General features: G+C 34.3%; 2 protein-coding genes across 2 annotated transcripts; both read right to left on the bottom strand.

The window, feature by feature from the left end:
* Positions 1-1,193: 1,193 nt before the first annotated feature.
* Positions 1,194-3,280, bottom strand: LOC125216231 (homeobox-leucine zipper protein HOX3-like). The gene is made up of 4 exons (XM_048117889.2): positions 3,154-3,280; positions 2,644-2,849; positions 2,441-2,520; positions 1,194-1,613 (listed from the first exon to the last, which is right to left on the bottom strand). The coding sequence occupies exons 1-4, from the start codon at positions 3,224-3,226 to the stop codon at positions 1,355-1,357; spliced, it is 618 nt and encodes a 205-aa protein (XP_047973846.1). The 5' UTR covers positions 3,227-3,280; the 3' UTR covers positions 1,194-1,354.
* A 6,091-nt stretch (positions 3,281-9,371) lies between these two features.
* LOC125215843 (uncharacterized) lies at positions 9,372-11,634 on the bottom strand. Its single transcript, XM_048117410.2, has 2 exons — positions 11,339-11,634; positions 9,372-10,835 (listed from the first exon to the last, which is right to left on the bottom strand). The coding sequence occupies exons 1-2, from the start codon at positions 11,579-11,581 to the stop codon at positions 9,657-9,659; spliced, it is 1,422 nt and encodes a 473-aa protein (XP_047973367.1). The 5' UTR covers positions 11,582-11,634; the 3' UTR covers positions 9,372-9,656.
* Positions 11,635-15,035: the final 3,401 nt, after the last annotated feature.

Raw genomic sequence — 15,035 nt, forward strand, 5'->3', positions numbered from 1 at the left:
AAGTATTGTGTGTAGTCTCTTCGATATCCTTTATAAGTAATACTACTCCGATCCACTAGTATTGTTTTATTTAGTGAAACGATCCTAAAGTTGCTCTCTTGTCTGAATCGTGACTTCTATTATATTCAATGAATTTTTGAAACACGAATGTTGCATTATTGATCAACATTATTTAAATCTTTGCGATGGAGTTTCGATAGTTGGTGTAATTGGATCAAATCATACATTTGTGAATAGTATAATGTAATTGGATCAGATTAAATGCAAGTTTGGGCTTTTTATAACAATTCGAATATAATGATTGAACCAAGTTCCCAGCCCAACTACTTAATTTTCTACTTTGGTAAAAGTCCCGTTTTCGCCCGCTAAAAAAGAAAAAAACAATAGTAAAAGGCTCGTTTTTGGGCTTTTGACGTTTTTGCCAGTACATCCAAGTATTTAATTTATATTTAAATGTAGAAAAAAGTAAAAGGATGTGCTTCTTAGTTTTCAAAACCCATTATAGCTATGCCTTGGAAGTGATTGTGTTGGTGCAGCCCAATTACATGCACAAGATTGCTTTGAGCAAAAAATGCATATATCTAGCCAGTGAATTATTACACATATTTAATAATCTTGAGTATCTACACCTATCATATAGGGATGCTACAATCCGAATACGATAGGCTGGCCCATAGCCCACTAAATTTAGAGGGTTGTGGTTGAAAAATTACAACCCAATTAGGAATCGAGCTAATCAAGCTAGCTCGTTGGATGCAAAAATATAGGGTTTTTTTTTAATTTACTTTTCATTTGTAGTATGTTGTATTATTATATTTGAACTATTCTTCCACATTTCCTTCTTTTTTTAAAAAAATATATGCCCTAATGTATTCATTCATTTAAAATATTCCCTCACATTTCTTTGAAAATTGATTATATATATTTCGTTGTTTGTTGTGTTCATAATATAGATGTGTATATATTATTTACCACAAAAAAATATAATCTTTAAGATTAACAAGATAATTTGAATTAAAGATTTTAGCTCATCCGTCATTCATTGTGCTAGCCCATAACCCGTATATTTAGGGTGAAGTTCGATAAAATTGTGATTAGCCTGCATTTTAGTAGGATTGATCCGAAACTCTGATATATTGTCCCAAAATCATAATATACGCAGTTCATTCATAATAAAAGATCACGAAAACACGAATTTAGAAGATCATAATGTCATATTAAGTGAAACAAAGATTGTTCCCCTGCAATATTTAAGTGCATTCAGCAATGATCCTTCAAAAACTAGTCTATATAATTATATATACTAATTCAAATTAGTAGTAGAAGTAGTGAACTAACATAACGCTTAGCACTACTAATTATAGCAAGCAGCGGAGAGTTGCCGTTGCCGGAGATGAGACATCTTTGTGTTGGAGGCGGCGGTGACGCGCTCGCAGCGAGGGCACATCGAGAGGGCAGAAGCCGGTGGCGAGAGGTGGCTGTGGCGGTGGCTGCCGACGTTAATTGCCCTGAGCTCCTCCACCTCTTTATGCAGCTTCCTGTTTTGCTCACTCAGTGATCCAAACCATCTTTTCAAGTACTCACACTCCATTTCTGTCTGCTTCAGCTTGCTCCTATTAGATATTCATAAAAAGTTGAATCAGTGTTGATAATTAAGATTAATTAGGCTAAGTAGTTGTGATTAATGAAAACCTATTTATTACTACTAAATTGACTCGGTCAAATTGTTTCTTTGAATTAACGTGCATGCATAAAATCTTGACTGCTTTCATTTATTCTTGCGCATCAGTTACACATTTACCAGTTTTTATTTTCGCATGTTATTAATTATCATAAATTTATGAAACCCAAATTAAAGACGGAGTCAATATTATTTAAAACAAGACCATTAAATTTTTATTCCATATAAGGTTCATCCATAAATGTCGAAACATATAATGTGTATATGTGTGTGTTATTTTATGCATTTTTTACATGATTCGACATTATTAAAGAATCTAAAAATAACTATTTACATTTTACTCCAATCTAGCAAAGAAAAAGATGCCTGTTTAATTTCTAAAATGAACTAGATGCATAAAATTGCACTTTATATCTTTCCAATTGGATCAAATTAATTGACATGGAAATTGTGCCTTGACAACCTTTAGTATAGCCAAATCCAACCTGACTGTAAGTTTTACAATTATACGTCTAAAATACCTATATGGAGTATATAAATTCTACAATTACATCTCCTAAACCTACCTATACGGCTATACATACAACTGTACAAAAAAAAGTACAGGTGTACTGATGCATACTACTCCACTTTTTAGTACCTTCATGTCCAAAATAGTGAGCCTAATTGTAACTAATTAAACCTAATTAACATGTTAAAAACGTAGTTCACGAAATTAAGGTAGATTTCCATTTAGAATTGGTCAAAATATGAAAATACCTTGCTCTACGATTCTGAAACCAGACCTCAACTTGCCTTGGCTTTAAGCCTAATATTTCTGCCAAAGTTTCCTTCTCTCTCTGCATTTGATTAAATACACACAAATACAAATTAACATGTCATCACTTTCCTCTGACAAGTAAATATTAGTAGTAATTTGAAGATTTTGGAGATGTAACAAAGAGGGTTTTGTTATTGCATACAGGGTTTAAGGTGTGATTTTGTCCGAAGCTTTCTTCAAGAAGATGAGACTGCTCTTTGGTGAGGCGAAGCTTCTTTCTCCGAGCCGGGCCGCCCCCATTCGGGCTTTCGTCTTCTTCTTCAACTTCCATGCATTCTTCTTCGGTTCCTGATGAGGGCACTTGGTTTATGTCCAGCTCTTTAATTGTGCTACCACCACCACTTTCCCCTACAAACAATCTTTAATTAATTAGTTCTTACCACACAAACCTAATTTTGCATACATACAAAAAAAAAGGACAAACAATATACTCATGTTTCTGATTCTATGCTACCACCCAAAAAAGGTGCCCTTTTTAGTTTCCATCTTATTCAGATCAGGAAAAACTCACATCTAAAATACTCCCAAAATAGGCAAAAATATATACATCAAAATTAAGCAAACTCCAGTTATGATGGAGAAATAGCTAGCTAGATCAAAGATTGTGAGTTAAAGAAGAAATGAAATTATGAAAAGGTTGGTTAGTTCTTACCGGAGGATAAAAGAGATGAAGAAGAGAAGCCTATGGTTAAGTCCAAGCAAAAAGGAGTATGACAATTCTCCATGAAATGATGAGAAATTAAGGAGAGAGGACCACAAAAGCTATCAATTTATATTTGTGGAGACAAGAATATTTAATTAATACATATAACATATATATATATCGGAGAGTAAATGGGAAAGGGTGGAAAGGTCATATGCGAAATGGTCAAGCCAAAAAATCATGATTTCTTTGAAATATACACATATACTACATATACTCGTCAAGACTGGAATGTTTTTTCACTACCTAGGATGATACAAGTTGTTCCTCTATATTGGTCCAAACATCAAATATTTACATGATCATTTATTAAGTGTGAGTTACGGCTATTCAAACAAAAATAATTTTCTTTTTGGACTTGTACATAAATGCTAAATGTAACCTATATGTTTAATTTCTACCGAAATACTACATGTCTACATGTATATAATTTCGCATGATTTTTTAAAATATAACGTCACCTTCTCTTTTTCTTTTTTTGCAATTTAATGTGTGTCCTGAAATGGTGTTTTTTTCTCGAGAAATTAAAATTACATATAGTACTCCATTAAGGATGTACGTTAAAAATTACAAGTTTATCTCCAAATTAAGTTGTTTTGCTCCCGTAGAGGATTGGGAAAAATAAAAGACTTTGAATAGTTCTCTCAGTTGATTTCATATAGTCTCTTTCACATTGGCTGCCTTGGAAATAAACAAGAATTTGTCCCAATGTTTTGGTGTCGTAGTTGATTTCTTCTCAATAACCGAATATTTTTGTGTATGTGAATGAAGCATATAGTAGTATCTTCCAATAGATTTAATCCTTCGAAATTAAGGGAAAAGGGTTGAGGATAAAAAACAAAGGAAAGCAAGAGTAAAAATAGGGTTATGAAAGGGCACGTGGCAGGAATGATGGGGGGGAAGGCAAGGTCCCCTTTATTGAACCGGAACTGTCGGTTTAAAGGTCAGCTGCTGAAATGATTGGCAACCACCTTTCCTAATATTAATGCCAAACTAATTAATACACACATCATTTCATGTGTTGCGAGGGGGGGTTCATACAAATAATACATATCCGGATAAAATAATATAGCAAGAGAAAAGAGGGAGAAAGAACCGTGAGATATAGAATTTGGGAGAGTGATATCGATGGGTAGAGTGAGAGAGTTTAGGCAAAAATAATACTACTAATACTTTTCATTTATTCATTATTAATAAAGATTCGTAGATATATATTTAAAATATTGTATTTTTCACATACATTTAAAGAAATATCCTATACTAAAAGAAATAAATAAATTTCTAATGCTCATATAAATGTCCTAAATATATGACTAAATAATAATACCCATCTGTCCCCTAAAAATTGGAACTTTGAAACATCATGAGTTTTAATACAAAATTGGTAAAGTGAAAGAGATATATAAAAAAAATGTGTTTATGATAAATGAGTTTCATCTTATTAGAGAAGAAGAAATTTCCTTAAATATAAAATTTTTTTAGGGGATGAACTAAAAAGGAAAGAGTATTTAATTTTAGGGTACGGACAGAGTATTCATTTGTATGCTCAGTTCACTTCATGTATAACATAAATAATTATGTGTCCGTATTAGTTAGTTGTAAGATTTAGAAGAACCAAATTCTTATATTGGGAGTTGGAGTTATGTGAAGTAGGAAGTATATTTTGCATCTAAAAATGGAAATATTCAAAAAATAATGAGAACAAGTGGGGATTAAAAGTTAAGAAAAATAAACAGGATGCTCTTTCGTTTACATCAAGAAGAAAAAGACAGCCTATCTATGTAGCTGGAACCATAGTTAAAACCTTATAAAGCATGATTTATTGTGGTATTAACTCCCTAATCAAATCGCATCCACCAAATTATTGCAATGTCACTATTTTAAAAATGGATTAATCTTTGGACTTGTTCAGATTAGTGGCAAGTTTATTTGTACGAATTCAGCAACACCTGTCTTTGAAAAGCATAATGAAGTTACTAAATAAAGCAATCCCTATTTATCCTTATTAAGTAATTAATTACTCCTTATGCGACCTAAGACCAACTTCAAACCGGTTTTGGATTATTTTTGTATGATACAAGAAATCTATGTTTTAGTATTTTTATTGTTTTATTAATTTCATGTTTTAGTTAAAGTTTAAAACTATATGAACACAAATTAAATCATGCCGCATGTCAAGCTGATCTCTCGCAGATCATACTCGCATTTAAGTGCTGACATGATAACGACATGAAACACATATATGAATTGTCAATCCTAATTAACAATGTATCACGTACAAATTCACATACTTTAGCCTCTATATCACTATTATGCATCCCATATTCCAGTATAAATTTATAATTCTCTCTTTCACACTATGTCATGAAAAATAGTGGGACCAAATCAACGTAGCAACATAATATTCTCTAGATTAAATTGGTCATGGTATCTTAAGCGTAAATAATTGGTCCATTTTTCATTAGCTAGCGTTGCAAAGTATTTCAAATAAAATAATACGTGAAAAAAATTACTCGAAAGGTAGTACTAGTATAATGTAACTCATGAAAGTGATGTAGCTAAATAAGAACGACTAATATTCATGGACCGACAATAATATTTGAATATATGCGTTTGGTCTTATAGTGGAACTTATGTATGATTATGCCTAAAGAAAAGATTTATTTGGTGATGGCTATGCACGTGTGATTGTAAATTCTCAATATATACATATATTTAGGGCACCCACAGCGCATAGCGTGGGTGTCTCCATCTCGTCAGCGAGACAGCGATGCAAGCTCCGTCTCGTCGCCATCTCGTCTCCGTCTCGTTCCGAAGAGAAAGCTAGCGAGACAACTCGCCACACGCCTTGGCGAAGTGGCGAGCTGTGGTTCGTGCGTGACGCCCACTCGCCGGCCCATGAGTGGGCGTCGTTTATATCCGTTAAAATTGATTTTTTTAAAAAATTCAGAAAAAAAATTAAAAATTAAAAAATATATATAAAAAAAATTCCAAAAATTATATTAGCCGTTTATAGCCGTTTTTTTCAAATTTGTAATTTTTTTTCAATTTTTTTAAAGTCTCCAATCACTTCTATAAATACCAAATAATTCCCACAAATTATCCACCATAAAAAAAACTCTCTATTCTCATCAAACACTCTACATTCTTCATCTCAAAACATTTTTCTTCTCCCAAATTGAATCAATTCATGGATCAATTTGAACAAATGCGTCTAGTAATGGAACAATCGCTAGAAGAAGATCGACGTAGGGAGGATTTTAATTATGGTGTGTTTTTAATGGTGTGTTTTTTTTTATTTTTTTATGATTTTAATTATGTGTTTTTATTTTTTTAGGATTTTAATTATGTGTTTTTTATATTTTTAGGATTTTAAATTATAATTTTATTTTATTTAATGAAGTGTATTTTTATTAATTGGATTTGTTGAAAATAAAAAAAATGAAATTGAATGAATAGTTAAGAGATGAGATGGTTAAAAGATGGAGGGATGTATGTGCTATCTCTTAGTTAAAAGATGGGGTGAAAAGTACAGTGGGGTCTATAAATAATGAAAAGATAAGAGGGTTAACAGATGGATAAGAGATAACGTTATGGATGACCTTATAAGAAAATATTTAAATGAATAGCAGATTAGTTAAAAATTACGTTTACCTAACTATCGTGTCACTACTCAAAGCAAATGCAACATATTCTCAATGCCAATTGGAAAAATAACTAAAATGACTTGGGAATTAAAAAAAAAAAAAAAAGGTATACCTATAGAAGTCGGAGCATATCACGTTGGAGTGCTGCAAGCATAGCAAACAGTAATGACTCATATACAATAGTTCAAAATGAAATGATATACTATTACAAGCAATTCAGTTTGTTGGTGTATCATGCAAATTAAAAAAGCATGTGTCTCGAGCTCCTAATTACGATCACATTCGATCATATATGTCTCTATGTTGGTTGGGGTTACTTTCGAGAAAAAACATCATTTTTTCTTTACTTTATAGCTCTTAAAATATTGGTAAGTATCTTCATATTTTTAACAAACTCGTTGGATATCATATGTCACGAGTTTATCAACATACGTTATAAAATAAAAGTATTACTCCCCATATCTCACTTTAGCAGTTCTATTGATTTTTCTGCCTTCATTTTGTAAAAAAGATAATAAATAGTTAGAGTAGAGAAATGGTAAAGTAAGAGAAAGAATAATTTACCATTTCTCTCATTTAACTATTTATTACTCTCTCCGTCCCAAGATATTAGACCCTTATTCATTTTTGGGATATCCCAATATATTTGAGTCATTTCTATTTATGGTAAAAATTTACTTTACTACCAACTCCATTTATACCACTAAACAACATCTCCTAAATTCATGTGCCCAAAAAAAAGGGTTTTAATATCTTGAGACAGAGGGGGGAGTATCATTTTTACAAAACGAGTGCAGAAAAATCAACGAGACTGCTAAAGTGGGATGGATGAAGTATTATTCGTACCCAACTCTAAATCTAAATTATGCAACGTAGTTAAATTTGAAGTGTAGACTATAGTAGGAGTAACAAAAGAATTTGATCCGATTTGGTAAATTTCCACGGGTGGAACACTATAATTAGAAATGAGTAGCATAGTTGAAAATTGTAGCATGGATGATGGAGCACAGAGACAAGTAAATGATGAAATATGTTGGATGAATAATTACAATTTCCGGAATTGGGAGGTGCAATTTTGTGGAAACACGAAATTAGGGTAAATGTAGAGGTAGAATTTGCACACACGAGGGCGACATTAATTAATGATGGGAAGGCGCATTAAGGAGGCAGGCTCCAAACATGCCGTTGTGTGGGGGCCCACCACATACATGGGGGGGACAGGTGGGGCCCTCTGTTTTCTGCTCAATTATGACCTCACGGTAGGGCACCGGAATGCGAGTGGTCCCCCCACTCCCCTGCCGTCTCCCAAGCGTGTAAATCACGGAATTGGAAATTCTCATCATTCACCACAAATTAGAGTGTCAAACCTTTGGTAGAGTAGAATTAGAATTTGAATTAGAATTTGAATTGGAAAAATTAGAGTATCTTTGGTATAATAGAACTAGAGGAATTATAATTGGAAAAATTAGAGTATCGTTGGTATAATAGAACTAGAGTTTGAAGAGTAGAATTAGAATTAGAATTAGAATTAGAATTAGAAGAATCAGAGAATCTTTGTATAATAGAATTAGAGTTTGAATACAAATCCGAATAGGATAAACTAGAGTATCTTTAGCATGAAATGGAAGGGGAAAAAATTATTCTATTCATCCCATAAAAATAGCATACTTTCATTTTTGGTAAATTCTTTATGTCTAATAAGGTGGGTCTATTTTCAAGTATGGATACCTCAATTACTTTTTCTCTTATTTTACTAATTGTAAATTAAAACACTTGTCTCCCAATATTTCTATTTTTATGGGACAGAGGAAGAACTAATTTAAAACTTGAAAGAATGCGAAAAAGTTCCAAACATTGCCTAAAATTTGAGCATTGGAGTATATAATCTCTTCTCTGGTTTAACACGTCTCATATAGTCATATAGTACTATGTAAAACTTATTGATCATTATTTGGATTAGAATTAATGCACCATGCATCCGATGATCCGAAGGTATGAAAATCAGCATATTTTATGAAAAAAATAACTCAAGCTATGTAAAGTTACAAGTCCATAAATTATTAAATCTGAAGATACATTGATACTTCAATGAATTAATATAGTTGGTGTGTGCAAAGTGATGATTGCATGAAAGCATGAACAGGAGCATTCTCTAGATATGGAAGTGTTGAAAAACAGGCAACTCTGTATCAGCAATCATGTCTTTACATTTATACTAAAATAACAAATATCTTCCAAATACTTTCGAATCACAAAAGTGGAAGAATTTATGAGACCATATTATAAGTGGTAAGATATAAATCTGTGTGTGTGGCCATTCATGATTACTCATACTTCGGCTTACTGTCACATGCTCATATTCTCAACTACTATACATATGTAATATGTTTCTAATATAATGTGCAAAGCCTCCCTCATCTAAATATATTTCAAGAAACCACAAATAGGGAAAATTTGGTGCTTTAATCTCTTACCATGTTTGCTGACTAGCCAGCATTGTTTCTGAGTTCAGAAATGAAATGTTAGAAAGTAATATAACGATCTTATAATGAACTAATCAGTAGTTATTCAAGAAAAGATTAAATTAGTTTAAATAAATAAACAAATAAGTCATCAAATAAAGACCTAGGTTGAACTGAAAATCAGTCTTTTGAAGCCTCCTCCAGTCACCTAAGCTGGCTAGAATTAAGGTTGCATTCGACCCTAGCAGGTCTCCAATGGCTTCGACGTTTGGGGCTTTGAGTGGAATGCTGAGACTCTGCTCATCCAAATTCAAGTAAGCGCATTGAATATGATGAGGATGCGTCATTTTTGGTTCAGGAGCCTAGCAGAACGACGTGCTGGTGGTCTTCCAAGCTGTTGTTCTTTTAGCGCTTTGTGCAGATGACGTTTAGGCACATGGGTGGATCCCGTTTGCTTGAACTCTTCTTCTCTGCAGTCATCCACATACTTTACAGGATTTTGTTTGAGTAGCCGCGGCATTATTTCGTTTTGAGATTCGGGAGAATCCTGAAGTTTGTCCACAGAGGTTGCTTTCGTGGGTGGCCAGCTCCTAGGGCTTTGCTTCAACGACATCCTTTGATGCCTGCGGACTGTTACTGGACGCCCTTTAGGACAATCTACTGGCAGCAATGCAGCTATATCTCGAGCAACTTGGGGTCTGGCAGGGCGAGTTCTCAGACTCCTTCGTAGTTGCTTCGCTTGCAAAATCTCTTCTTTTGGCAACGGGGGCTGTTCTTGAGGTTCTTGTTCAATCGACAATGCATACTCCGAAGAATCTATAGTCATCATATCTGGCTCAGTCTGAAGCACTGCAGGCGCCTCAGATTCTTCTTGGCCTTTGATGACATCCACAACATCTGACTCATGTACATTCTCAACTCCAAGCGAATCAAAACCCGGAGGCCTTTCAGGAGTGGAAGGCTTGGGCTCATGGTCAACTCGATGCTCTGGTGTATGAATGTCGGCTTCTGCAACTGAGCAAGGCCCGTCTTCCTCCTCAGAGCATTTCTTTTCATCAGCGGCAGCAATCATGTCATCTTGCAAAACGGAAGGAGAATTGGTATGGAAACTTTTTTCTCCATCAACACAAGATAGCCAACTTTTCGTCTGATCCTCCCTGTTTTCTGTTAAAGCTTCTTCTTTCTCATCACATTCCTTGACTGCTTCGCTCTTGTCATTTCTTTTCTTGACCAATCTAATCTTAAGCTGTTGGGGCTTCTCTGCCTCACACTCCCATTTCCAATTCGTCTGTCGTGGTTTCTTGCTGACTTTTGTACCCGAATCCACATCCCTAGCAAGCCGATATTTGTTTTTGCGACTTCTTATAACCTGGCCTTCTTGACAAGCCCTCTGCAGATGATGCTTCAGCAAACCGGCATGCGCCCAAGGCAGATTATCGTAGTTTTTCTCAATATATTGGGATATAGATTTCTGGGAGGAGCCTCCTTTCTCATTCAATACACCAAGAGCATTTTCTATCATCTGAGAAGCACAACGAGAAAACAAAATCCAGGCCATGAGAAACTTCAACTGGATAACTAAAAACGCGAAAAACTTTGATTCGCACACCCTCCTCAGTCCTCCCTTCCCTCCTCCCCCCATCCTCAACGGGAGACCAGCTCAATAAAAAATAGGAGGCATAATGCTACATAAATCTATTAAAATTTTCAAACAAAATATGGACTCAAATTCCATCTATCATACACACAGAAGTATCAAATACGAGATCCTGGGTCAAAACAACGACTGAGAACAGATGAATATGTGTGATTACACATTGCCAAAACGAAATCACGCACAAATCCATAAAATTGAAAAGGTAAATACCACATATTAGCACAAAATTTCACCAAATTGAAACAATGTCACAACGATTTGATACATAAGATTTCAACTTTTCATACAACAATGTGACATTGAAAGCATATGGCCTCAAACATGAAATTCGCATATACAAACAGATAAGAAAGGGAAAGGATGATTACATGAGAGTAGGTTGGGTGGTCGGGGGTTTTGTAGTCGGAAATAAAGCGGTGAAGGCGATCCCGAATGAGGGTTTCGGCGGAGGGAGGTATTGGACGAGCTTGGGCGAGTGTCAAGACGAAATTTTGCAGGTTTATCATGGGTTGGTTGGCACTGTGGACAAGGGTGGTGCGTTGCAGCATTTCTTCTTGTTTGCCAAGATTTTGGCTTCCAATTTTGGGAGGGCTTAACTGCAACGACGACATTGCCGCCGCGCTGCGCCTTTCAATTCTCAACAAAAAATTTTCCTTAATACACTCCTAGTTAACCCAAATATGCCGTTCTTTATTATCAAGATTACACACTGATTTTAAGCTTAATATGTATGGAAACTAGAATAATTATAGAAATCAGTAGCTATTGCTTCTCATAGACCATAATAAATGAAACTTTTTTATAATCTTAAATATATCACAAATAATTACTCCCATTCATTTACTCTCTAAAAATTATTAAAATATAAATTTCACTTTTTATATTAATTTTATAATTAGATTTGTATTAATGGAACGTGAGATCTGATTGTAATAAAAATAAGCTGACTTATATTGATTAATTAAAATGATGAAATGAGAGTTGTAATCATTATAATGAATAGAGGCAATATGATTTCAAAATGAAATATTGAAATTCCGTGCAAATAAACGAATATTTCTAGAAACGTTGGCCGAATAGAAGGTTATTTTCGATGTTATTATTTCATAATTGTGTTGACGGCGGCTGGTGACTCCATGTTGTTTATCACTAAGTACTAACTCAAAAGTTATTCTCTGAAAATTAAATAAAATTACGTACTATTTCTTTCACTTATTTTATTACCTTCGATGTAAAATTGTTCCCCAATTTCCCTTGTTTTTCATTTCTCCCTTAGCTTTACGTAGGTTAGTTACAACTTACAACTCTCTTTCTATCTACGCAATAATAAAACAACGATTTGAAACTAATAAGGTGGTTAATTTGGTATACAATTATCCAACAATTAAAAGGGGAATTATAAGTGTCATTGAATTGTCTAACCTTTTCTCGGGAAGTTCAAAGAGGATCATGTATGGGAAAGTCAATGTCACTCAATAAATACTCCCGTTGTGATTATTGTGACTACTCCCTCTTTACCTGCTTTACTCAAGATATATACATTCTTGAGATGCTGGATTTTATAAAGAGATTTTAAGAATTGAAAGCAGAGGGGAAAGAATAATTTTATATGTTCCATAAGAGGCATATTTTATTATTGAGAGATTTCGGAAAAAGGGTTTGGTTTCACTTACCTTTTGAAATTGAGGATTAAATTTGTTGACCTTTCAAAATATGGGATCGGGGCATGCGAATTTTTCGGAATGAGGGATTTTTTACATTTTTCTCTTTGTTCACTTATTTTTTCTTATTATTACTTATTAATTTACTAAACCACCCTTAATTTGATCCCCAATCCTGAAAAAACAATCATGATAATTCGTGACCCGCCTCCAATCTCCTCCTCCTCTTCCCCTTCTCCTTCGCGGCTTTGCCGCCTCCACCCTCCTCCGTATTTTTGAATAAATCATCTCCTATATCAATCCTCTACTATATGAAATGTACACTCCTCTTCAATTCACACACATTCTCTTGCAGTCTTGCATAAAATTTGTGTAAGTTTTTCGCTGTATTTTTCTCTGTATTGCAGAATCCCAAGAAGCCTTATGAAGCTTGTACATAAGATCCTTTGCTTTATCAACAGTGGCCATTTTCATCTCTAAATTCACCTAATATTTTATTTCTAATATGTCTTTCATGAGAAAATAACTCAAAAGATGGCTCAAGCAAACGTTGTAGCTACATCAGTACCTCAACATAGTTTGTGAACCCAAGAAGTTTTGCTCTCTCTAATTGTGAATTGTCAAATCCGTTTTGCAAGACTCAAACTTTTTGTGATTAAAACAGAACAACTGTGAATTGAGTAAGGGGAAGAGATGTAGTGAAGGGGAGGGCCGAGGAGGAGGGTGGAGAAGGCGGAAATTCAATGACATCGCGACTTCTTTTCTAAGTTTGAGGCGGGTATTTTGGTCAGTTGATAAATATTGTGACCAAAACAATAAGAAAAAATAAGTGAATAAAGAGAAAAATGCAAAAATCCCTTATTCCGAAAAATTTGCATGCCCCGGTCCCATATTTTAAAAGGTCAACAAATGTAATCCCTGATTTCGAAAGATCAGCGAAATCAAACCCTTTTTCCGAAAATCTCTCTTTATTATTTCGGTTCGTCCCATAATAAGAATCTTATTTCACTTTTACGATAAATGATAAGTATGTCTCACTTCACATTCCACCAACTTATTACACTCATAGTATTTTATTATAAAACTAATACTATATATAATTGTGACTCATATTCCAATGACTTATTCAACTCACTTTCTTTACACTTCTTAGAACCCGTGTCATAACCAAATAGGACTCCTATTCCGGGATAGAGGGAGTAATTGAATATTAATGAGCAGAAAGGAGAGATAAATTTGTTTCTCCCAAATATAGAATGTGGACATCTATAGTGGGACAAACTAAAAAAGGAAAGATGAACATCTTAAGTGGGACGAAGTGAGTAAAATATTGAGGAAATGAAACTCGTTAATTAGACACCATGACAAAGTGTTGTCAACATTGAGAAGGCATGCATGGTAGAGGTGCCCAAGGTTTACGGTTCGGGCAGTTAACTGCAAACCTAATCGGCGGTTACGATTCTGAACCAGAATCGTGAGATTTAAATGGAACTGAAGTCGCCACTTTGGAACCGTGGGCTGGTTCAGGATCCAAAATTCCGGAACTGAAACCGTGTTGGAACCGCCGGTTCCGGGCAGCTCCAAACTGGGACCGCAGAACCAAAACCAAACCGCAAAAAACCGCCAGTTCTGAACTGAAACCGGCGGTTTTCGAATCGTAACCGCAAAATACGCTAAAGGAAACGGCGGTTCTGGAACCTTGGGCATGCCTAATACATGGTGTGGTAAGAATTGCTAGCAATGACAATAGATGTCGAAAGGAGACCAAAACTGCACTTCAACCCCATAAATTTGGGGTTGTCATACTAAGGAATAGGGGAAACTACAAAACCGAATTTATTGGAATTTTTTTTACCCTTATAAGCCGACGGTGGGGTTGGTCGACCCTCACTCATTGGTCCATACCATTAAAGAGCTCAATAGATGTCATATGCTATAACACATGTTCTTAATATGATGGTTGTACACTTTAATTATACTCACTTTATCCTTTAAAAATAAACACTTTTGAGGGGCATGAGTTTTAATACATTGTAAAATAAGAGAGAGAAAAAAAAAATGATTCATGTATTGTTTGTGAAAAATAAGTCCAATCTCATTAGAGTGGGAAATTTCATAAAATATAGTAGTGCGTTATTTTAAGAGACATATTAAAATGAATACAGTAGAAATAGTTTTTATTTTTAAGGAATGAAGTGAGTATATACTTTCACCAAATCTAACTCGAAAGTCATGTTCGAAAAAAAAGGTATATGAGGTTTACCAAATTGAATCAAGTTGTCCAACAAAAACAAATAAAAAATCTAAAACCCAAACTATGAAAATAAATCCTTATCCAAAAAATCAAAATTGAAAAAAAAATATTTGGAAAACTTATATTCGAATTATAGTCTCATTTTTCTGT

Source organism: Salvia hispanica, chromosome 3 (assembly GCF_029641045.1).
Source record: "Salvia hispanica isolate PSC_SH4W2 chromosome 3, Shi_PSC_v1, whole genome shotgun sequence".
NCBI lineage: Eukaryota > Viridiplantae > Streptophyta > Magnoliopsida > Lamiales > Lamiaceae > Salvia > Salvia hispanica.

Bases quoted from the DNA above. Each gene is read 5' to 3' on its own strand.
- LOC125215843 (XM_048117410.2), bottom strand. From the start codon at position 11,581: ATGTCGTCGTTGCAGTTAAGCCCTCCCAAAATTGGAAGCCAAAATCTT. The intron at 10,836-11,338 runs GTAATCATCCTT...TGTGCTTCTCAG, and splicing joins ACCACCCAACCTACTCTCAT to ATGATAGAAAATGCTCTTGG.
- LOC125216231 (XM_048117889.2), bottom strand. From the start codon at position 3,226: ATGGAGAATTGTCATACTCCTTTTTGCTTGGACTTAACCATAGGCTTC. The intron at 2,521-2,643 runs GTATGCAATAAC...AATCAAATGCAG, and splicing joins AAAATCACACCTTAAACCCT to AGAGAGAAGGAAACTTTGGC. The intron at 1,614-2,440 runs GTATTTTCATAT...AATATCTAATAG, and splicing joins TTTCAGAATCGTAGAGCAAG to GAGCAAGCTGAAGCAGACAG.